This window comes from Aulonocara stuartgranti (assembly GCF_965226115.1).
Source record: "Aulonocara stuartgranti genome assembly, chromosome: 14".
NCBI classification, from domain to species: domain Eukaryota; kingdom Metazoa; phylum Chordata; class Actinopteri; order Cichliformes; family Cichlidae; genus Aulonocara; species Aulonocara stuartgranti.
Window position 1 is genome coordinate 28,032,072 of NC_138950.1, and position 21,906 is coordinate 28,053,977.

The 21,906-nt window shown below is 43.2% G+C and overlaps 2 protein-coding genes across 5 annotated transcripts; both read right to left on the reverse strand.

The window, feature by feature from the left end:
• Nucleotides 1-1,320: 1,320 nt before the first annotated feature.
• On the reverse strand, nucleotides 1,321-17,940 carry baz1b (bromodomain adjacent to zinc finger domain, 1B). Of its 4 annotated transcripts, none has more exons than XM_082504087.1 (22): nucleotides 17,126-17,940; nucleotides 15,835-15,951; nucleotides 14,725-14,869; nucleotides 14,359-14,548; nucleotides 14,093-14,214; nucleotides 13,735-13,932; nucleotides 13,453-13,641; nucleotides 12,033-13,323; nucleotides 11,669-11,824; nucleotides 11,438-11,576; nucleotides 10,226-10,389; nucleotides 9,876-9,990; nucleotides 9,673-9,771; nucleotides 9,349-9,526; nucleotides 8,326-8,511; nucleotides 7,991-8,138; nucleotides 7,604-7,741; nucleotides 7,264-7,411; nucleotides 6,633-6,748; nucleotides 5,826-5,965; nucleotides 5,633-5,739; nucleotides 1,321-4,436 (listed from the first exon to the last, which is right to left on the reverse strand). In XM_082504087.1, the coding sequence occupies exons 1-22, from the start codon at nucleotides 17,242-17,244 to the stop codon at nucleotides 3,731-3,733; spliced, it is 4,911 nt and encodes a 1,636-aa protein (XP_082360213.1). In that variant the 5' UTR covers nucleotides 17,245-17,940; the 3' UTR covers nucleotides 1,321-3,730. The 4 variants fall into 4 exon arrangements, with proteins under 4 accessions (XP_082360213.1, XP_082360212.1, XP_082360215.1 ...); XM_082504086.1 differs by having other exon boundaries at nucleotides 12,033-13,353; nucleotides 17,126-17,939; XM_082504089.1 differs by lacking the exon at nucleotides 7,604-7,741 and having other exon boundaries at nucleotides 17,126-17,939.
• Nucleotides 17,941-18,824: 884 nt separating this feature from the next.
• On the reverse strand, nucleotides 18,825-21,112 carry bcl7bb (BAF chromatin remodeling complex subunit BCL7B b). Its single transcript, XM_082502048.1, has 6 exons — nucleotides 20,933-21,112; nucleotides 20,356-20,431; nucleotides 20,176-20,263; nucleotides 19,710-19,868; nucleotides 19,512-19,615; nucleotides 18,825-19,401 (listed from the first exon to the last, which is right to left on the reverse strand). The coding sequence occupies exons 1-6, from the start codon at nucleotides 21,043-21,045 to the stop codon at nucleotides 19,330-19,332; spliced, it is 612 nt and encodes a 203-aa protein (XP_082358174.1). The 5' UTR covers nucleotides 21,046-21,112; the 3' UTR covers nucleotides 18,825-19,329.
• Between the last annotated feature and the right edge of the window lie 794 nt (nucleotides 21,113-21,906).

Below are 21,906 nucleotides of genomic sequence, written 5' to 3' on the forward strand. Positions count from 1 at the left end.
AATGAGTCATCATGAAGGACCGTGGACCGTTTATCCCTGCTGAGCTACCTGTAAAATGTTTTTGGTGGGACATGCCAATGTGTGCAGTCGTTATCTACTCTGACCTCAACAAGGGAGTGAGAGTTGGGTGATTAATGCGCGTTTCGCTGCGTAGGATGGACTGTGTGAGGAATGACAAATACCTCACGTTTCACAAGCTTGGACAGAAACCGATAGATCCACAAAACTCCTAAAACATTAATATATCATGGCTGTATCTAGAAGACAATGAGACTCCTCAAATCAAAGTGATCTACGCCCCAGAGTTCATTAGAAGTTCATTCAGACTTTGGAACCAGTTAAAGAACCAGTGTTAAAAAGAAGTCCTCATGTATTGATTAGGTTTTTATATATTTATACGGGGAGTAAATAAAAAGCACAATAAAACATACCAAAGTGAAAGATCACTTTAGGTTTATTATAGCTGAATGCAGCTGCCACCATGCCTGAACTGCCACTAATCAAGTGCTACGTTTCCACTGACTTTTCACATCTCTGACCTTTACTCTGATCCATCTTAGACTGTACACCTGTTGCCAAATTACAGATGGCTCACAGGCTGTCACCACTTCACTCCTAAATATTTCATCAGGTCCTGCTGTCCTCCTTGCACTCTTCTTTGGCCCATACATCACACGCTCTGTGGGATCATCGCTGCCGCCTGCTTACCTGTACAAGCCTTTCCTGAGCGAACCTGGTTACCAGTGGTTACTTTTCTCAGGTTATTCCGAAATTATTGTGCACAGAGTTTTTAAAAATCAGGTAAAGCTGCACCTTATAGTTGGATAAATACAATCACCAGTTGTTTTATTAGGTACACCTTACAAGTGCTGGGTTGGACCCTCTTTTTCCTTCAGAGCCCTCATTCTGGTCCATGTAGACACGATAGCATCACACAGTTGCTGTAGATTTGTCGGCTACACATCCATGACGATCCATCTTCCCGATTCTCACTTTCAAGTTCAGTCTTGACCACGTATAAATGCTTAAAAGCACGAAATTACTGCCATGTGATTGGCTGACTAATTATCTGGGTTGACAAGGTGAATAGGTGTACCTAATAAAGTGTTAGTATAGTTGACTATGTTGAGAACATCTGAATCCAAACAGACAGCTTCACCTCTTCATGGAATGCTTTGAGTCCAAGTCGCTCATCCTTCTGTGAATAATGAAACCATTTATCCTGTTATGACGGCTTTGGCTTCGACATCCAGGGTTTGCAGATCATTTGTCTTCCACACAAAGATTCAGATGTTCCGAGAAAATGAACCAACACCAGTGTAAAACAATGATTTGATATTTTATTAAAAAGTAAAGACATAACTTGCTTGTCAAAGCTAGCCCATTTTTTGTTTTTTAAAATCACAAAGTTTACAGACGGACGGCAGTGATGTCAGCCTCATCAGCTCAGCACAAATCAAACAGGGAGAACTACGGTCTTCATCCATAGCCTTTATTGGAAATTCTTTACAAGTGAATCCTCAGAACTTGCCCAAACCCAGCTTTTAGAGACTATAAATATATATAAAAAAGGAGGTGTAAAAGGATTTTGCAGTTGCTCCAAGTACAAAGAAAGCATTTACAGCCAGATCTCATTCTGAGAAGGGCAGTTTGCTCGTTTGTTGACATGTCAATTTTTACAAACATTGTTGACAGCTGTTAATCGTGTCGGGAAGCTGAATTTAAACAAAAACAATACGGGGCGAAAACAATCAGTGGCCGAAAGAAAACAGGAAAGTTTCGATGGTAACAGCACTAGAAATAACACGGGCGAACGGCACAGCACAGTACAGACAAAAGAGGGCGACCCAGCCACTGCCACATCAGTATACAGGTAATATATACACACACACACATTTGATGGCAGGCAACCAAATAACTACACATGGTTTTCTGCACACTAAGAGCTAAAATATCCCAGCACTATGAAGCTCCCCTGCAGTGACAGGCAGGTGGTACAAGAGTACAGCTAGCAGCACTGCCGCTGAAGTACTTGGAAAATGCTGGCACCAGAGTAATAAAAGTGCAGGTATAGAGCGCCACCTGGTGACCACACCAGGAGATGTGCTAGAAAACCTTTGATTTACCTTTAAAGAGCTGCTTTACCCCAAGTCTGAGCTACTAATCTAATTGAGCTGAACCACAGCGCTCACTGTGTCACAAAACGTAAAAAGGGAAGATTTCTGCTGTTGACTATGCGAGAAGTAAAAGAACTCGTGGCACGTTCTGAAGAGAGCCCCGTTTTAAAACCTTGCAAATTCCTGGGTACTATTTATTATTTACAAATAACCAAATAAAAAGTGCAAAAATTATCAAAGGTTAAAAAAAAATGCCCATTTGTCTTAACAAACATCACATCTGCTGCTTTTAAACACTGTTTACAAATGTTTATGCACATAATTTCAAATATAGTATGGTCCTGCAGCTGCTGGCATATTAAGTGTACTTTACACAGGAGGAGTGCAAACTGACGGATCATTTGAGGTACCTTTAAAGTGGCAGGGCACTACAGAGGGGGGAAAGGTTGAACAGCTCTACAAGCCGACAAAGAGGGGGAGACTCAGAGTCCGTCCCTGATAACATCTTGGCACCAAAAGCTGGGATGAAGCTTTTGTTTGTTTGTTTTAAACCAGTGAAGTGATTGGACTACAAAGCCCCTTTCAGACACAAGCTCCTTTCCTTCTAATGGCTTCACATCACACATTTCGCGTTTTCTTTCTTGTGATTGATAAATTAGCCGAACGTGTGGCTTCACCGCGAGATCTCAAGGCTTCTTAATAAGGATTTCGCAAACCAGTGGTCACCATCATGGTAGCTACATCCAACTTCTAAACAGTTTGTGGTTTCTAAAAATGTCCCGGGGCTCTGTGAAGCCTGAAAATTGACTCAGTGCTGTCACTAACAAGATTGAGGAAGCTGAGAATCTTGTGTCTGAAAAGGAATTTTGATTTGCAGTCTCAGCCCAGCTTTGAATGAAAGATTTAAACCTGGACTAGGAGGGAAAATATATATATATTTATGTATGCATATGCTAAATCTAGTAAAATCCTATGGTGTTTATCTATGAACATGGAATTAACCAAAGATTGTAAGCAAGATGCTTCACAGAAAGAGCAATTTACAAGTGACGGCTATCAGCAAACTCCTAGATTGTTTGTAGACACACCAACACGATCTGTTACAGTCAGCGACTCGTCACAGATGCTTGGGGGGGCAGAGAGCTAGCTGGACTCATTCCTGAAGCACACCAGTAAAGCCATGTCTCAACTAAGTGCGAAGACAAGTCCCTCTGATTACACTGTACTCACGTTTGGAGAGGACACAAAGCAGTTCACAACATTTAAGTCAAATTACACTTGTGTGTGAGGTTGTCGACTTTAAATCGAAGAGTCTTAAGAGCTATGAGGACCTCTCGATTATCTCAAATGTCTCATTTTTCTTGGTTTGGAAAAAAACAAACAAACAAAACATCACCAATATTAAACATGTTACAAATATATATCAGTTTTCTTCTCTTGTTTTTCCAAAATATGAGCATAGACTTATTAACACAAAAAAAAGTCCTTCTGAGGATTAGGTCCCGCTGGCTGTGTGAGGAGGAGATGAGGCGCTCGTGGTCATCGTTCTGAGGAGCGGGACAGAAATTTTTAAAGCAAAGAGAGATGACAGAAAACAAACAGCACCCTGGATTTCACGAGCGTTTCTGTCTCTTGGAATGTCGCTGCTGGTTTGACCGGTCCTCGTCGCTGCTCGCTGCCTCGTTGTCGCCCCGGCCCCTGCGCTTACGAGTTCTTCGTGTTTCCCGCTCGCCGTCGCTATCCTGCTCTCTGTAATCCTTCCTGCCCGAGGTGGCAGAGGTTCTCTTACTTCTCCTCCTGCCATCGTCATCATCATAATCATCATCATCATCATCCTCCTCCTCATCTCCATCCACCTCATCATCCTCTTCCTCCTCCTCACTCTCGCTGTCGTCATCCTTCTGTCTTCGATCATTTCTGGTTGTTTTCCTCGCATGAGATTTTCCATTTGTCATCTTCTTCTTGGGCTCTTCTTCCTCTTCTTCCTCTTCCTCATCTTCTTCCTCCTCCTCCTCCTCCGATGTTGCAGGAGCTTGGTAGACACGCTTGCGGGAACGCCGCCGGATGTAGCTGAGACCAGGCAGCAGCTTCTGGAGCAGCTCGGTGAACGTCTGCTCCGTCTTGACCATACAGGAGAGCACGGTGCTGCCCTGCTGGTTGTACTCCTCGGCATTGGAGAAGACCAGCTTTACATCTTCCAGGAAATCCTGGGCGTGGCGGTACGAGCCCTGGCTGAATTTGCCCAGCATTGTCTGATAATCCATGGGCTGAGAGATGATATCTAGGTAGTCCTCTGCCTCTTCAGAGGAAACAGGCTCCCTGAAAGAGGATTTAAAGCATATGATGAGTGTTAGACTGGAGACCTGGGACCATAATGTGTCGCATGTTTTATAAAAGTCGAGAAACATACATAAGGCATATTAAATATAAACGTTTAAATCCTGTTAGACATTTATTGGAGGCAGAGACACAAATCCCTTTGGGGTTGCGTCATGAGGGAGGATCCAGCATCAAACATGCAGACCTACCCATTGTGGTGATCCCTTCTGAAAAAGGGAGTCACATGAGTCAGAGTGGTGAATGTGACCACCAGCTACCTTGTCTCTTCAACATGTCTGAGCAGCTCCCTGAAGACCATCCAGCATGTTTAGTACAGTAGTTATTATCACGATCATAAACTCTCAGAGGAGCAGTTCAGCCCCGCACCTTTCCCTCTCACAAATCTCTACTGCTGCCAGGATTAGCAGCTAATAACCAGCCATACAACCCACACCATTGCTCTGTGTAAAATAACTTGCAGAGGTCAGCGCTCGATCTAGAAGGAAATAGTGCCCAAGAGGCTCTGGGCTTTGCAGTTTTCACACTGTTTCTGCCGAGAGAAAACCATTTACAAAATGTGACTCAGTCTGATAAGCTTGTAATATTTCTGTGGCACACAGGTTTTTGAATGCACAAGTAGTTTCCATAGACAAATGCTTTCCACGCTGATGGAAGCATAAATACAAAAGTACTGGTCCACCTGCACATTGAGCAGTGCACCTAGGTGCCATGGAAACCATGCCACGAAGCTCCCAGCACACAACGTTTGTGCTGATGTTAATGCCAGAGCAGGTTTGAACTCTGCAGAAACTGACTCAGTGGTCTGCAACTGAGTTTCTCCTAAACACTCAAGATGACACCAGTAACAGCTGCAAGTACAAGGAGTCAAGAAACTTCACAAACCACCTTGATGCAGTGGTGACATCCTATCATAACACCACACTTACATTCAGTGAGCTCTTTAGAACAACCCACTCTTAAATGTCTGTAGAGGCAAACAGCATCAGGCTAGGTGCCTGATTTTACACACCTGTGGCCACCAGGCTCAAAACAGCTACATTCAAAGAGTAAGAGGTGTGGCCCAACACTTCTGTCCCTATAATATCTGTAGTTTGGCTAATAGTTGAAAAGGTTGTTCAGGAGTCAAAGTGGCTCCTGTTTCACATGTACTTGTGTCACATTTCTTCTTCCCTCACCTGAAAGGCCAGCTGTAGCGATATTTCATCAGCTTCTTGAGGATTTCCTCACACCTCTCCAGCTCCAGCACCTGTCTGCTCACTCCTGTCTGGGAGCTCTGTCGCACCTGCAGAGACGGCACACACAAAAGCTATAATTTTAGGACAAACGATACAAAGCTGGTCTGTTCTAAGCTCTCTGTAAACTTTGTACCAGTTCGTCGATGTCTGCAGGACTGTTGGGGCCTGTTCTCTGCTTGCCGCTCTGATTACTAGAAGAGGCCGACTTCTTTGATTTACTTTTTGAGCTTTTCTGCCGTGATGAAGACTGCTTATTTTTCTTTCTTGGTCTCACTGTGGAGGAGGAAAGACACGGAGAAGAAGCAGAAGTACAAATTAACATGTATAATGCTGCAGTTTCTCTCATGAAATCAATCCACATCCAACTGTTCAATTCTTGGCATTTTAAGAGATGGCTCGAAACATTCCCAGGCCACCATGATTTGAACGTTCGCCTGTCTGAGCCTCACGCTTGAATTGAGAAAGATAACTGGCTCTTAGGTGCACCGACACCTCTCTGTTGAAACTTCTAAATCATTATCCTTGACAGGCAGGCCTGAACTGACAGAAGGGATCATCCTGCCACATACTCTGAGTGAAGCCACGGTGACAAAGCTTCAAAGCCAGGTCCAGACCTGAGCTGTGCAGCATCACACACAGACAATGAGACAAAGAGGACAATGGCTGAAATTCCCCATCAGCATTCCTTTCATTCTCAACCTTCAGCACCAAAGATCCTCCATTTCCAAAACAAACTCAGGTCTTAAAGCCTTTAAAATTATCCTTTCTGGACCATTAATGTCTTCACAACAATGATTTTAAAAAAGGTATGGAAAAAATGCTAATGGTAACTCAAACTGTTGTATTCCTCACCACCTCCTTAACTGTAGGAGTGAACTTAAACTTGGTCAAAGAGTTACAATTTTTTTTTTTAACCTAATTTTCTCTGTAAAATACTCACAGCTGTGTCCCATGGCTTTGTAGTCATTCTCTTCTTCGTCCTCATCCTCTTCCTCAGAGTCCTCCTCTTCAGACTCCTCCTCATCGTCTTCTTCATCAGAGTCTTGCTTATAGTTCCTGCAATGGAGAGCTCGCCTTTAAAGACAGCTGATGAAGTATAGGGCAGACACATCTGGGCTTTAGTTACACTGGTTGATCCGCTGCTCTGTTTGTGGAGCACCCTGAAGAGGGTCTCCCCTTTCACTATATCCAGCTACCACACCATCAGTGGGGTGTGCGATTACTGATCACATGATAGAAAACTAATAAAATAAACAATGTGTTTGTTAGACTATGTCCTAACCAGCTGTTTCTCAGCAACTGTACAGACAGGTTAGCATTAGGGACTGGGGCACAGGAGAGATGCTTTCTGTAGTCACTAACTGTCTGAATACTTTGATGTATATTTAAGGTGTATGTCAGCTGAAACCAGGAATTCCTTTAGCCTTTATTTATATTTTGGTTATCTTTTTCCTCCATGAATGTGGTAGTGGTAGGGTCTGTGCAAGATGGGCACTTTCAGTTATATTTTAGTCTCCTTTTGTTTTGAACTCTTTAGGGATCAGCTTATTTAAAGAGTGGAGGACAGTTACCTTACGCGGGAGCCACGTCTGGCCACAGTCGGCTGGCAGGCTGGGCACAGCCACTCTCCATTGGGAACCCGGTAGAGAGCCGGTCGCAGGCAGAACAAGTGGAAGGCCTTGTTGCACTCATCACAGAGTATAAGTTTCTCATCATCACCTGGAAGAGATCAGCATCAACCATAAGGCCTTTTCTTTTTAATTTTAAAGCCTTAAGTTTTATTCTGGGTCTTTTTAGCAGCCCCACATATTTCCACCTCAACTCCTTTTGCTTTTCCTGACCTTCAGTGTATCAACAGCTCAGCAAATCTCTCACATGTTTTCTACTGTCATCTTATCACTACAGGTTCACCTGTCGGCCTGCGGAGTGGTTGGCTCCGTATGTAGATCTGCCTGACACTACTACTCTGATGTGCTTTGACCCTGCAGTTGCTGCCCTGCCTGGATCTACACTCCTCCAACTTCAGCACAGATGGGTTCTCCCAGAGCACTAGACAGGAGGGCAGAATATCATTTGGCAAGTGCAAAATGCTTCACTTTAACCTTTATGAAGTTTACATGCAAATTAACACCATAATAATCTGGCAAATTCAGAGTGAAACTAGATAATAGTGCAGTTTTTGTTGTCCTCTCTGGAATTTGAACTGTGCGTAATCAATAATGCTCCCATCAGCTGCAAATAACTGGTGATATGCGTTCTCCCACACAGAGCGGGGCAACCGTGGAAAACATTTCTAACCTTTCCTGCGACAGACTTTGCAGCGAGCGTTCTCAGCAGACATGTCCCACTTTATGCAAGCGTCCAACATTCCCAGCAGCACGTGCATGCGGGAAAATGTCTGGGCCTCTCGAATAGCGGTCTTCCACTTCTCCACTGCTGTTGCTACCTGTGAGGAGAAGTAAACATTGAAAATAAATTAATTGGTTTTGGGGGGTTTCAACATTTTTTACTTTATTATTTGTTTTAAATAGCAAAAATCAGAATTTCAGTTTCAAATGAATAAAACTCGACCCTGATTTGGCTCCATACTGCTTTAGCATCAGAGTGCTAACAGTTCATCTCTTTCCTCTTACCCTGGCCTCTTCTGCCAACCGCTTCTCCTCATCCACCTCTTCAGCCTTGCTGCTTTCCTCTCCTGCTTGCTTCTTCTTCTTCTTCTGCTTAGGAGCCATGAACCCCTGCAGGAACTTTTTGATTACACAGGCCTGAATGGTGATGATACACTCACCGAAGTCTTTCAGGCTCTCCATGTCTTTCAACTGTGACAAGAGGATGAAGCAGACAGAGAATTTCAATTCAAACCACAGACGGTATGCCCAGTAAAGTCACAAAACTTCCCCGATGGGTGCTTCATGAGGAAAGAGCATCTCTCTAGACCAGTTAAACATCTAAGTACAAATGTTTCATGGAGATCATACTCCCTTAAAATTTACAAAGCATACAGAAAGTAATATTTCTTGTTAAATCAGCTCCTCTATATTACAAGTAATCTGTTTAGAAAAAAGGTTAAGGACAGCCTGATGCGTTTTAAGAAAAATAAGCACAATTTCAACAATATCAGGTTTCCAACCTGCAGTGAGTCCCAAAGTCTTCACATGCAGAGTTTTGGTAACTAAACTAAAAACAGTATTTTACATCTTTATGATTGAAATAATTTGTGTTTTTAGAAGGACATTTACACTTTTGTGCTGTAGGCCCACACTGGCATCGCCACACCAGGTTTGGCAGTGAATTTTACTGAAAAATTTGAGCAATTAAAAATGACCAAGCATTTCTTACACCCTGGAAAGCCAATCAGTGGGCTGTTCTGACCCCACATTTGTTTACACCGTGGCTTTTAATACTTACACTAAACATTTCAGAGCCTAACTGTGTACTTGGTTCTACCATATATGCCTTCCACACTGAACATGATTTCAAAACATCTGTTTTCTTGCACTAGTTATCTGTCTAATCAACCACTATGTCCCATGCCCATTGCCTGATAGCCTGAACAAACACTCTGACTACATGCTGTGCCCTTTTAGTAGAATTTAAACACAGATTTTCACTAAAGACTGGGAAGAGTCTCATTTTCAAACTGTCTGACTATTCACCTTGTCCTCAATGTCCACGTTATCGTCCAGGTACCCGAGGCCGCCCTTCTGCAGGCGTGAGGCTACTTCCTGGATGTCGCTACGCAGATATTTGAGTAGCTCTGCATAGCCGTCACAGGTCCTGAGGCCGAGCCTGGCTTTCCGGGTCAAATGGATGGAGTGGAGTATTTCCTGATACCTGACACAGTGAGAGGTATTTTACATTATCACCACTGCCACCATAAAAATCATAGACATGAACTACAGACGAAAAAACAAAAAAAAAAAAAAAGAACTTTGCAGTTTTATATGGGTTAAAACAATCTCTTATAATACTGCATTCACCTGCTTTGTATATTTGACTTTAGTTCGCTCTCTCTGACCCCCTGAGAATGAAGACTCTCCACCAGTTCCTCCAGCTCAGCTGAACTGTCACATATGAACCTGAAATCAGAAGTGAAAATGAGGAGAAGATCAATTAAACAAAAAGGATAAAATGCATCAAATGAAAGTGAAAAAGGAAAATAAGGACAGACATAGACACCTACCAAAGGTTCTGTCCCTGTTTGGGAACAGTAGTTTCTATACAAACATCTGGTGCTGCTCCCTGCTGGGCTCCTTCACTAACAGCACCGTCTACACTGCCATCATCTTTTTCAGTTCCTGCAACATAAATAATAATTTAGTGTCTCGAGATAAAGCCATGTGTGGAAATTTGTTTCTCAAAAACACACATTAACTACCAATTATGTGCAAACAAGCCTGCACACAGAGCAAACAAAACCAGACAGAAACAACTGGAAGAAAAAAAAAAATTCTATATCAGTTAATAAAAATATTTGCATTATTAGATCTAAAGAAAAACAAACATTTTTCAAGAGAATGTATTTTTGCTTACCTTGTGAATCAGGAGCAGGGGCTGCCTCACCGTCCTCCTCCTCTTCTACCTCAGGCTCAGCTGGTTTTTCCTCTGGTGGAGGGGTGAAGCTGTAGTCTATGCTTTCGTGCACCCAGCCTTTCTCGATGTACAGACCAGGAACCACATCAGAGAAAAGCCAGAATCTGCACAAAAACATCACGTATGGTTACAATTTACCAAAGTGCTTCTGGTAAATATGTTGTTAGTCTTTTAATTTTGAAAGACTAAGAAACAGGTAAAATGTCCAGAAATTTTGTGATACCCATTAATTTATGACATTTACAATACATCCCTGACTAGGGATGTTCCTGGGGACTAAATTCTTATTCCCTAACCTGACTAATGCACTATTCTAACACTGAGAAGCAATCAGATAAAGTCACATTTGAGACCAGTTTAATGAACAATGTCAGAAGCTCCCTAAAAAGGCATTTGAAAAAAATAATTATTAGTACTTTGCCAACTTAACCTCTGAAAAATGAATCAATTGCGACTGAATAGTGTGGCACATTTTGAATCATTCATAGTGTACAGCACATTCATTTACAAATACAACCCGCGCTATAAAAATTTAAATAAAAAAATAAAATCATAAAACAATCAGTCATCCATCAATTTTTTCCAGACTTCTGTCCCCAGCCACCTCCCTCAGCTTAACTGGGCATAAACCGAGAATACCGAGGCGTTCCGGGGACAAACAAGAGATGCAATCTCTACAGCATGTCCTCAGTCTACCAGGGTCTTTGTCCTGGCAGGACACGCCCAGAACACCACACCAAGGAAGCAACCACCTCTGCTGGCTCAGTTCAATGTGGCAGAGATATAGTTCTACTCTGAGTCGCTCCCAAATGGCTCCTCACTCTATCACTAAGGCAGAGCCCATCTGTCCTTCAAAGAAGTCTCATTTCCATTGTTTGTATCTGCAACTCATTCTTTCACCTTCAAAATAACTAACAATAATATGCTTTAAATAAAAAAAGATCAGGCTTAGATTATTTGATTTGTCTTCAATGATGTCAGGCTTGCAGCGCCATCTAGGGCAAACAGCTGCATGACATTTAGGACACAGCACTTTACCTGTAAACAGTTTCAATTAAATTAATGACTGGTATATCTGGTGCAGACGATTTCATCTGTGAGCAGACATGATGTTTTGGCACACTGAGTTAATTCCTCGTGTTAAGTACCAACCTGTTGTGATTTCTGTCGGTACCTAGAGGAGTCCTGCGCATCACTTGTCTCGCTTTGGTTATTCCATCCTGAAAAGCCCTCTCTGCAGCCGCCCTCTGTTTACGCATCCGCTCCTCTTCAGCCTCCTTCTCCATGCGTTCTAAAAGGAATAATAGTAACCAAAAATAAATAAAGCATACTATGTAATGAATCAAAGTTATAATTAGTATCAATCTTGCTTAAAAACTGTACCTTTGTTCTGTCTGTCCATCTCCTCCTTCTCCTTCTTAGCCTGCATGGCCATTAGTCGCCGGCTCTTCACTGAGCTGATCATGTCCTCTGGTTCTGGCTCAACCTTTACTTCCTTCTTGACCTCCTTTTTAGAAGACCCTTCTTTTTTCTTCTCACCTTTAACCGCATGCAAAACACAAATATGTTAATACAAACAGACACGTGTTGTGCGATACTTCAAATACACACTAGACTTGAAAGGCATCTACTTTCTCTGACAATTCTTAGGGTAAAATGTAGATGCACAGTTTAGAAACTGTGTGTAAAGTACACATTTGATTCACAGCAATATATTGAGACTGGTAAAACTGATGATCCCTCCTACCTTTGTTCTCCATCTCCTTCTGCCTCTTCTTCTCAGCCCTCTTGCGGTCATTGGCCTCTTTCAGCATTGCCAAACGCTCCTTCCACAGCTCAGCTGACCGCTGCTGCATTGCATCAACATGGTCTTCCACAGAGTACGTCATCAGGATCCGGTGGCACAGCGCCACTAACAGGGTGACTTTCTCCTCGGGGCTCAGCTCAAACACCTCGGTTGTCTCGAGTTTATCCAGGAACTCGCTGGTCACCACATCGTCATATCCACCCATGGCCCCAGAGTCTTCTGAGCCCTGGCCGCTCTCCTCACCGTGAGCGTCACATGGTCGCAGGCACAACCGTGCCAGCTCGGAAGCTGAGTGCATAGTCAGAGGAATCTCAGATAAGGGCATGTCGAGCTCACTGTAGCCCTCAGCCAGCTCATCCTGCAGTAATGTTTGGAGCAGCACCACCAGCACACGGTTTAGATAAAGGAAGCCAGACCGTTCCCCAGCTAGCGCTTCCATCAGAGCCGCTGCTGTGATGGGATACTGGTCATTTGGCATCAGCAGCCCTGAGTAACAGTGAAGGAAGTCCACAACCATGGCCACATTCCCAAACAATGTGTTGGGCAACCCCTCAGGCATGTCCACAAGCTTGAATGCAGGCAGAGGCTTGCCACCTTCGATCTCCTGATCTTCGTATCGGCGCGACTGTTCACGGCGGACCAGCATCTCCTTCTCTCGTCTCTCCTTGGCCTTTTCTCTTAACTTCTCTTTGAGTTCCTCACGCCTCTTCTTCATCTCTTCCTTCTTTTCCTCTTCACTCATGGCTGCCCATCGCTTCTTCTGCTCCAGAAGCTCCCAGCGTTTCTGCACTAGCTCCTTGAGTTCCTCTGGCAGGCGACTACGATCATCTGGGGACAAGGTCTTGGCAGCTTTGGAGATAAGGGATGAAAGGGAGTTCTTCTTATCCTCTTTACCCTTGTTCTCCTTGTAGTAACGAAGGAGGTGGAGAGCCATAGGGTGTAGTGGCTTCCCAAGTTTCGGTGTACCAATGCCAGAACTACGAGCTCTCTTCTTTGGGCTTCCTGCAGCACCGCTCTTAGCCAGATGCAGTAGAGTCATCTGCTTCATCTTTGGCCCCTTAGCACCAGCTTTACCGTCCTTTTTGGATGCTTTGAGAACATTGAGTTTCTTCTCACCACTCTTTCCAGTTTTCTTTCCTTCTTTTTTGTCCCCTGACTTTTTGCCAGATTTCGGAGTGGAGGGAGCGGAGCCTTTACCTTCTCCTTTCTTAGGGGTTCCTGAGTTCTTTACCTTGAGTGGAGAACCATTCATTTTTATTTTCTGAAATACAACCAAGGAACCATTAAACATAACAGTGACGTTTGAGGGATACCTCATAAATGAAATGACATTTCACCATGTACACACAAGCTGACTAACCTGCATGTGGCCCCAGATGGTGGGACTAAGGGGCATGCCTAAAGCATCTTTCTTCTTTTTCTTAGTCTTTTCTTCCTTCTCATTGCCCGAATCTTCTCCTGGAGTGTCAGCAGTCTTGAGCTTCTTGTTAGGCTTACCCTCTGGAGATGACAAGCTCTTGCGCTTCGTGGAGGGATTCTCTGCCAAGAACTTGAGATGTACACAGGAAGGTGAGTCAAGAACATGCAACACTTAAAAAACTGATTTAAATAATGAACAGCAAAATGAAATAACTAAACTTACCTTGTGTGGATCGAGAAGAAAGTCGTTGAATTTGCTGGGCAGGTTAAATTTTTTCACCAGTTCATCTTCAACCACCCAGGGAGCACTTTCTCCCATGCCCAGCCTTAGAGCATAGTGTCTGATGAAGTAGCGCATGATCTCCTTGGTTGGAGGACGCTCTGTTCTATAAAGACTGTCCGCTGGGACGTCACAGATCACCTATGACACATGTTGGAAATTTAGAGTCCAGTTTTTCTTAAAATCACCAAGTCTATTGTTCACAAGTATATGAACCTTAAGTATAACCTTTTATACTCTAAAAATAGAACACACTCCACACACCATTTCTTGAGTGATGATGTAAAAAAACAAAACAAACCTTGTCCTCATTGATGAGCTTTACATCATACTTATGAGGAAGGAATTTAGGCATTGCCCATTTCTTCCTCTCTTCTTTCATGGCAGTGGGTAGTTTCCTCGGAGAACGTCGTGCTCTGTCACCTAACAGGAAGCCAAATATCATATATTGAACAAATACTGTATAAATAAACAATTTTAACCTGCTTATCCAAGCAGCATTTACAACATGTTCTTAATTTTATCCACGATGCAAGATTTCCCCTCCTAAAACTGATTGGCACTCACTCAGACTCTCCCTCCTGTTCTCCTCTCGGGGAGGAGGCTCCTTCCTCTGGTTTTCCTGGCTTGCGTTCTCCTTGTCGCTGGATGGAGAGTCACAAGCACCTTCAAGTTTCTTTTCCCCAGACTCACCCTCTGTGTTTTCCAAGGGGTGGATCTTTACCACTGTCACTCGCAAACTTTTCTCCTTGCCCACCTGAAGCCAAGATGTAAGATTTGACATTATATGAGAAATTTTACACACACACTATAACTTTTAATGCAGTAAATTATCAGGTTACAAAAATAAAAAATAAAAAATACTGACAATATCATAAGATTGACATTACAGACAAGTTTAGAAATGTAATAAGAGTAAGCTGTCAAACTGACCAGGAAGTCGCACTCTTCACCCACAGCATATTTGGTGAGGATTTCCACCCAAGCCATCTCAACCAGTTTGTCTAAAGACACTGTGTTGTGGTGAACCATCTCAAGGACTGGTTTCTCAAACCACTTTGGATACTCCTCTTGAAGCCTGCACACGCACGCACGCACACACACACACAAAGTGATCAATGGTTAGTTTATAAAAAGGTAACAAGTGTGACACTGTCTTGCAGCTCCATCGTTCTCTGTTCACAGGGGTTGTGATGCTAACACAGAGTTCATCATCACATGATTTGTTTTACTTTGCTTAGATCTGCAGTGCAGAAATCAACCTGTGATAGACACACCATGACCCTGAACTGTAATAAGCAGAAGAAAATAGATGGATGGATCGTTTGCCGAGGGTTGCCAGTAGGGGGAGTAGTTTCTCTTGGCTGAAATAATTAGAGTGTAAATACTGTACAGCTCATGATCCCGACTTACTTCAGCTCTGGGCTGCTGAGCACTGCTCTTCCCAGTCTCTGCTGCGACATCTCTTTGGGCCATATTTATTTTTTTGTTCTCTCTCTTGCTAAAAGGACATAGTGATCCCATATGTCAATACATATTTCAAGTCAAGTGGACCGAAAGAGATGAGTTGAACCATTTTATTATTTTCCATAGGTTCAAGATAAAGGAACTCAGGCCCTTGCAGATTCAAGGATGACTGAGTCACTCGCCCTCTAAATAGACTGAGAGGAGGAGCACAAGATTTATCCAATCATAGCAAAGCAGTAAGCCTTGTGACCTTCACTGGGGTTGTATGGTTCCCTTCTTTGTTGATACCATGAACTTCTGTTAGGTGACTACTGTGTATTTCTTGCACAGTCCTTCCACATAAGTAGGTGTGGTTTTTACAATCAGAGATTTATGCAAACCAGGTTTTACTGGACATCTGAATACAAAGGGCAGGACCTAAAGAATTGAATCTATGCATTTTCACTCACTCAACAGCCTTTATTAAAAGTGCATACTCTGTTTGGTCTGAAATCAGCATAGTAGACCAACAGAGCTTTCACAAGTTAACATGGAATAATGAATGTGCACGTGCAACACTGTGGATGTAATACTAACAGTTCGGTGACTTCTTGTTCCTCCTCCCATGCCTCTTTGTGAGTGAGCTGGCTGCTTCCAGTGCTCTTGCATGTCCAAATGCGTTCATTATATCTCTGTAGGCGGGCCTCGTACTCTCTGTGTACATTCGGTCAAGGAAGTTACATCATCCAAATGTTTTCCTATTTAGGGTTTTGTTTACGCACAACAAGCAAGATGCAAGTCAATAAAATTCCATCATGACATTTAACATCACTGAGCATAATGAGAGGTAAAGAGACCCAGCATAAACACATTTCAAAACAAATCATCTGTGAATAGTCCTGTCCTAACAAGACAAGGAGAGGGTTAGGGACGGGAATGAATAATGATTTCAGAGAAAGTCAGAAAGATCAGTTGGATGCTGTGTAATGGAGTATACTACATTTCCATGGGTACTCTAACAACATACCAAGTCAAATTCCCATAGATGGGACTGTTTGACAGCGTAGTGGTTCACAAAGCTTTATTAAGACAATAAAAATGGATAACAGAGTTTAGACACCCGCATAAAGTCAAATATCATAATCGATTGTCCATATCAGCATATTATGGACACTTAACACTAGCTACGTGTGCCACAGCGGGTTTCATAACCTTGCTGACAGTCGTGGACCTTTAAGAGCTTAAAGCGTTCATGTGAACGTTTTAACAACGTGGTAAAGTTCTCCAATTGTGACAACAGAAGAAACCAAGCTAACAACAAAATGCTGTCATAAGTCACTGAACACCTTTCAGTCTGCCCAAAATACGAAAGTAAGTTAAAGCGAAACGGACTCTGAGACTCTTCTGTGCTAGCATTACCAGCTAACACATTACCAGCCGGGGAGCGGCGTCAGTCTGGGCTATTGTGACATAATGGGATACCTAACGTTAGCAACTGGCTAGCTCACCCTGTTAGCATTGCCAGCAGAACCGTAAAACATGAAAGTGAAAGACTCCTTTTCGCCCTTCTCTACAATGACGTGCTATTTACAGTCATATATTTAGCTCGGTTAGGTAAAAAGCTAACTAATAGGTAAAATTATTTAATTACCAGAAACAGCGGAGTGTTAGCTAGCCAGCCTGTCAACCCAGAGTAAACTGTGTACATGCGGGGAAACACTTAACGGGGAGAAATGTCAGGTCAAATTCCTTGCTTTAGCCAGCTTTATAGCGTTCTACTCGTGACTATGAGCACATCAGTTCAGCTAACCAAGACAAAGCCCGCTATCCAGTCTATCGACTGGCTCGATAAGTCGAGACTGATAACCAGCATCATGTTAAAGGATACTCTTTGTTCCTGAAGGCCTCCTTGGTGTGCTCGATGATGTAGACCTCCTCTCCCGGGCCTGGTGGCTCGGCTAGCGGCTTAGCCAGCGGGTACGGTTTCCGGCCCAAAAGCGGTGCCATTTCAAATCCAGAGATGGCACAAGTGCCGAAAGTAAAAACAGATATTCTAGCAACAGACTAGCGCAATAGTACACAATGGTATGTCCTTTGCATGTATCCCAGTATTAAAAATGTCAGAGCCGACAGATAGCACGTCTCACGTTACCGCCGGCAGGCCCGGCTCTCAGCGTGTAGCAGCTAGCTTTCTAGCTAGCAGGCTGGGTTATCTCGTTGCAAAACAATAACAGTGCGCCGCTTCTCGCCGCCGGACTCATCGCACCATCCTTTGCTCTTCTGGAAGTGGTGTCAGGCTATTTTTTACGCTGCACCTTAGGTAGAAAACACGCTGGCAAACGTGTCCCCGGACTCCGTTGTTAAAGTTCAGCACCTTCGGGTGAACGTGAAAGGATGCGAACCGCACCAAAATGAAACTCACGGCAACCGTCAGTCAACAGCAGGTCTGGCGGCTGTACAGTCCCGAGCAAGTGTTCGCAAATTAGGCCTGCTCCCTTTCAAACTGTACTCGCTGCATGCTCTGAAGCTCCTTGGCATCAGGTAACAGCGTGAGCAAGCGTTGCGAGAAAGTAACCTGAATCAGCTAAGAGGAGGTTAATTCCCTGTCGAAATGGCGGGAGTTTTCAGTCCACCGGCACTGTGCCTCATACCCTCAGAACTCTGTTTCCCCGGTAGCAAGCAGCGTCGCGCGCATGTCCCGCCCCCTCTTCGCTTTCACTGGCTGTCTCGCTGAAGCGCCATCGTCAAATTTGCCTGCAGGTTTCTCAGTGGTTGAATTGTCCTGTCTATTCTCAGTCTTTTCCGATAAACCACGCCCTCATATAATATACATGAGGCAAGAGGGTCAGCTGATGACAATAAAAATTATATAAACCGTTCAAATCAGCACTCTTAAATCATATTTCAATAGACTGAACATGGGTTTTGTCGATATCTAACGAGGAGCTGTCTTGTTCAGTTATCGAATTAATTTTTAAAACCATTGTCTGGACTCCATTTTGAATATGCTGATTAAACAATAGGTTACCCACTACTGGGAATCCTCATGGTGTATAAATCCTAACTTAGCAGGATCTTCTTCGTCTTCAGCTGCTTCCTTTAGGGGTCGCCACAGTTAACCATCTCCCCCGGTTTCTAGCATACTGCTCTGTGAAGCCAGCCCCTCTGTATGCCCTCCTTAATTACACAAAACTTACTCTGTGCTCTTCCTCTTTTCCTCCTGCCTGGCTGCTCCATGTTAAACATACATTATTCAGTTTATTTACTGTCTTCTCTGCATTTCCAAACTGTCTCAGTTTTGACTTTCTAACTTTCTAAATGCTCAGCCTGTCCACGCTGTTCACCCCCAGCGACAATCTGAGCATCTTCTGCTCTGCCACCTTTTGTTAAAATGTATTTTGTTAGAGCCACCATCTCCAAACCATACTTCAGTGAGTTAAAATGAACAGTCGCATTTATTATGATTTACAAAATGTGTTCAGTTATAAACAAATGTGTTCAGTTATAAACATGGGCAAATATATATATATATATATATATATATATATATATATATATATATATATATATATATATATATAATAAAAATCATATTCTTGCATGTGATAAGCCAAAAGAAGCTTCTTCTTTTTTTAAAGGAGGGCACTGTATTTAATACACAATGGCACATCTAAAAACAGCAATTTGCATAAAGCTTCACAAATAACACCTTTTCAAAATCGCCAATAAACCTTCAGAATAAAGCAACAGCATATGGAAACATGCATAATTTCAGCTGCGGCTACCAGGAAAATCAGACAGTTACGGCAACTGCATGAAAATACACAAAGCCTGCGAAATACAGTTCAAAATGCTCCCCCCGTCCTTTTCAAGATGAAAAACGAAACACAGCATGACTTCAAATATTAATTAAAGTAGGGGGAAAATAGAAGATTTTGCAGTTAATACACATTTTCTTAAAAGCTGAATTTAAAATAAGCAATATTTGCGTAAATATATGAAGAGATCCAGAATAATTGTCAAAGCTTTGCTAATCTCACAACAACTGAGGACGTGTTTTGTGTGTATTTTGACAAAACGATCATAAATAAGCTATCTCAGAACAGCGTTCTCTCCTGTGCAAATCTTCTTTAAGGGAGGTGCTCCTGATTCATCCAGTTCCTCCTGTTCAATGAAAAGAAACACATTTAATTAGACTGCAATAATTTTAGGAATGATTTAACAAAGGAACATGCTTTTTGGTCTTCTTTGAGCTCATTTTTAACGCAGTGAACCTGGGTGTCTGGGGTGCTCCGTCTGACAGTTCCTGATGATAGAAGGTCCTCCTTGATGAGAGTGGGTGGCTCATCTGTGCCCTCCTGTCCTGAGTGAACTGGCTCTGCATCATCAAGGAGGCAGCGAGATTATATACTGATTATCGAAGCTTTCGCACCGTCACAACAAATGTGATGCAGTGCATGTTATCCACATACCATCCACGCTCTCCTGGCCGAGCATTGGAGGCTGGGAGTCTTCAGCTCGCAGGCTGGAGGCATGAGGAGGGCTGACCTGCTGCGAGCTGGAGGTGCTGCTGCTGTTATCCATTTTAGGCTGGTAAACGTCCGACAGGAAGCTCTGGTTGCTGTTTTCATCTGGCGCAGAGAGGAAGGGAAAGGCACGGAACATGAGGTTACAGCTTTTACAGCATTTTTGAAATATATATTACTGTGCATTAGTCTCGAGCAACCTCTCATCTCTTCATGAAATGAGCAATAGGTCCAGTGAATTACTGTGACGTGCAAACATACATGAAACTGCAACTGAATATTTGGTATGACCACCTTTAGAGCAGTACTGTTACTAATTTCTTTTAGATTGTTGTTTTAATTTAGACAGCATTAAGTACAAAACAAGTCAGCAAACCTTTTAAAAATTATTTTTAAAAGCCTTCAAACATACCAGTAAAATCCAGTAGAGAGTTGGTGTTTTCCAGGACCACATCTTTCAAGCCTCTAACTTCTCCACCGGTGGATTTGGTGCGATATATCTGACAATGGAAGTGCAATTTGTCAGTTTCAAGAAATGTGAGCAAAATAAGGTTATTAAAAAAATAAGCTACACATGACAAAAGGCCCACACCTGCTTTGTTTCCGTCACTGGCACCCACTTGAATATACGTAAAGACGTGTCACCAACTGTCACCCATTTCTTCTCCCTGGGGATGTGATTAGTTTGATTACATTGAGACAGGAGCTCAGCAAACACCTTCCGCTTTCACCTGGTCTACAGCCTCAGTCTCTAACATGACATGCAGCATACACGCTCACGTTATCTCTCTGCAACAGCACACAATGGACAGCTGCACAAATATCACAATGTGCCCACTAACAGGCATCGCTCACAGTGCAGGAGAGGGTTAAAACCCCCGGGGAAACGTCCGCGGGTGTTTATGAATTACACTGTAATTAGACTAACGGGACAGCGAGCCGGAATTAGCCGCGCTCCGCATGTCAGGCTGAAGCCATATTGACAGCTCTCGGCGGAAAAACTCAGCTAGCCCCGCCCCCTCTGTCAAACTGGGGCACGGGTTGGTCGGCGTCTCCGTCAATCATCTAACTTTTCCGACTGAAGTTTGTTGTGCGACGCAGCAGATATCGGGCTTCGGTCTACTAATACCTTTCCCTCCATATTGTCCCCCCGCGGATCGCTTACGTACCATTTGCGCACTTTCTCGATGGCCGCTAGCACCTTTTTGATGTCGTCTTTAGCCCGACTTCGCGTCTCAGCGCGGCCCGATCGTCCCGACATCTTGATGCTGTTATGATTCATCTACAGATGCATCTGAAAACTTCAAGACCAAGCCCCAGTCCTCCGTTACACTGGTAATCTCGCGAGATTCATTCGTCACATTTTTTTTCTCCCTTTTTTGTCAGCTTCATTCTGACACCTTATGTTCACACTATATATATATATATATATAATGTACTGTAAAGACAGGCTGGGCACGTTTGATTTTATTCGTCTTTTTTGTCCATTATCCATCCCTTCTGACTATAGTGGGGGTTTCTATTTAATGTACAGTTTATTCAAATGCTGTACTTAATGACAGCTTTGAAGGCTGTAAAATGAGACGTGGGGATTTTGTTTTCACATTAAAAAAGGCATTCTCCTAAAAAAATGAAAAATAAACCCAACATGTTGTGGGGTTGTCCCCCTGTGCAGAGCCCCTGTCACATTTAAAGCGAGTTGTTAGCAGCTCTACTCAAAACTACACTGCTGTGCAAAAGTCTTGAACCACCCCTTATTTCTTTATATTTTGCTTCCAAGCAGCCAGACTTTCTTGTCAATTTTTACCAGTGGTCTTTAGGAATAGCTCTCCAAGCTTTCCGAAGATCTTTCAAGCTCGTTGGGAATCAGCTATTAGGTCCAAACTGTGCACTTAAAAAAAATGGAGGAAACTGGAGAAGTGGAAGCCACCACCTAGGATCTAATGTTCGCTGGAGCCTCATCAGACATGGTCTCAGTGGAAGGGTGGTTGCTATGAGGGGAAACAGGGAGAAGTATCAAAACCATTGTCTGATTTTGATCCACCATATGTAGCACCTGGAAAACATCTGATTGGCAAAGGCTACCTATTTCAGCATGACAATGAGCCCAAACACACAGCCAACAAAGAAAAAGCATGCCTGT

Bases quoted from the DNA above. Each gene is read 5' to 3' on its own strand.
- baz1b (XM_082504086.1), bottom strand. From the start codon at position 17,244: ATGGCACCGCTTTTGGGCCGGAAACCGTACCCGCTGGCTAAGCCGCTA. The intron at 14,215-14,358 runs GTGAGTGCCAAT...GCTTCCTGTTAG, and splicing joins GAACAGGAGGGAGAGTCTGA to GTGACAGAGCACGACGTTCT. The intron at 9,991-10,225 runs GTAAGCAAAAAT...TTTATGTTGCAG, and splicing joins CCCTGCTCCTGATTCACAAG to GAACTGAAAAAGATGATGGC.
- bcl7bb (XM_082502048.1), bottom strand. From the start codon at position 21,045: ATGAATCATAACAGCATCAAGATGTCGGGACGATCGGGCCGCGCTGAG. The intron at 20,264-20,355 runs GTGTGGGCCTTT...TTCCATTGTCAG, and splicing joins CAGTGACGGAAACAAAGCAG to ATATATCGCACCAAATCCAC. The intron at 19,869-20,175 runs GTATGTTTGAAG...TCTCTGCGCCAG, and splicing joins CTCTCTACTGGATTTTACTG to ATGAAAACAGCAACCAGAGC.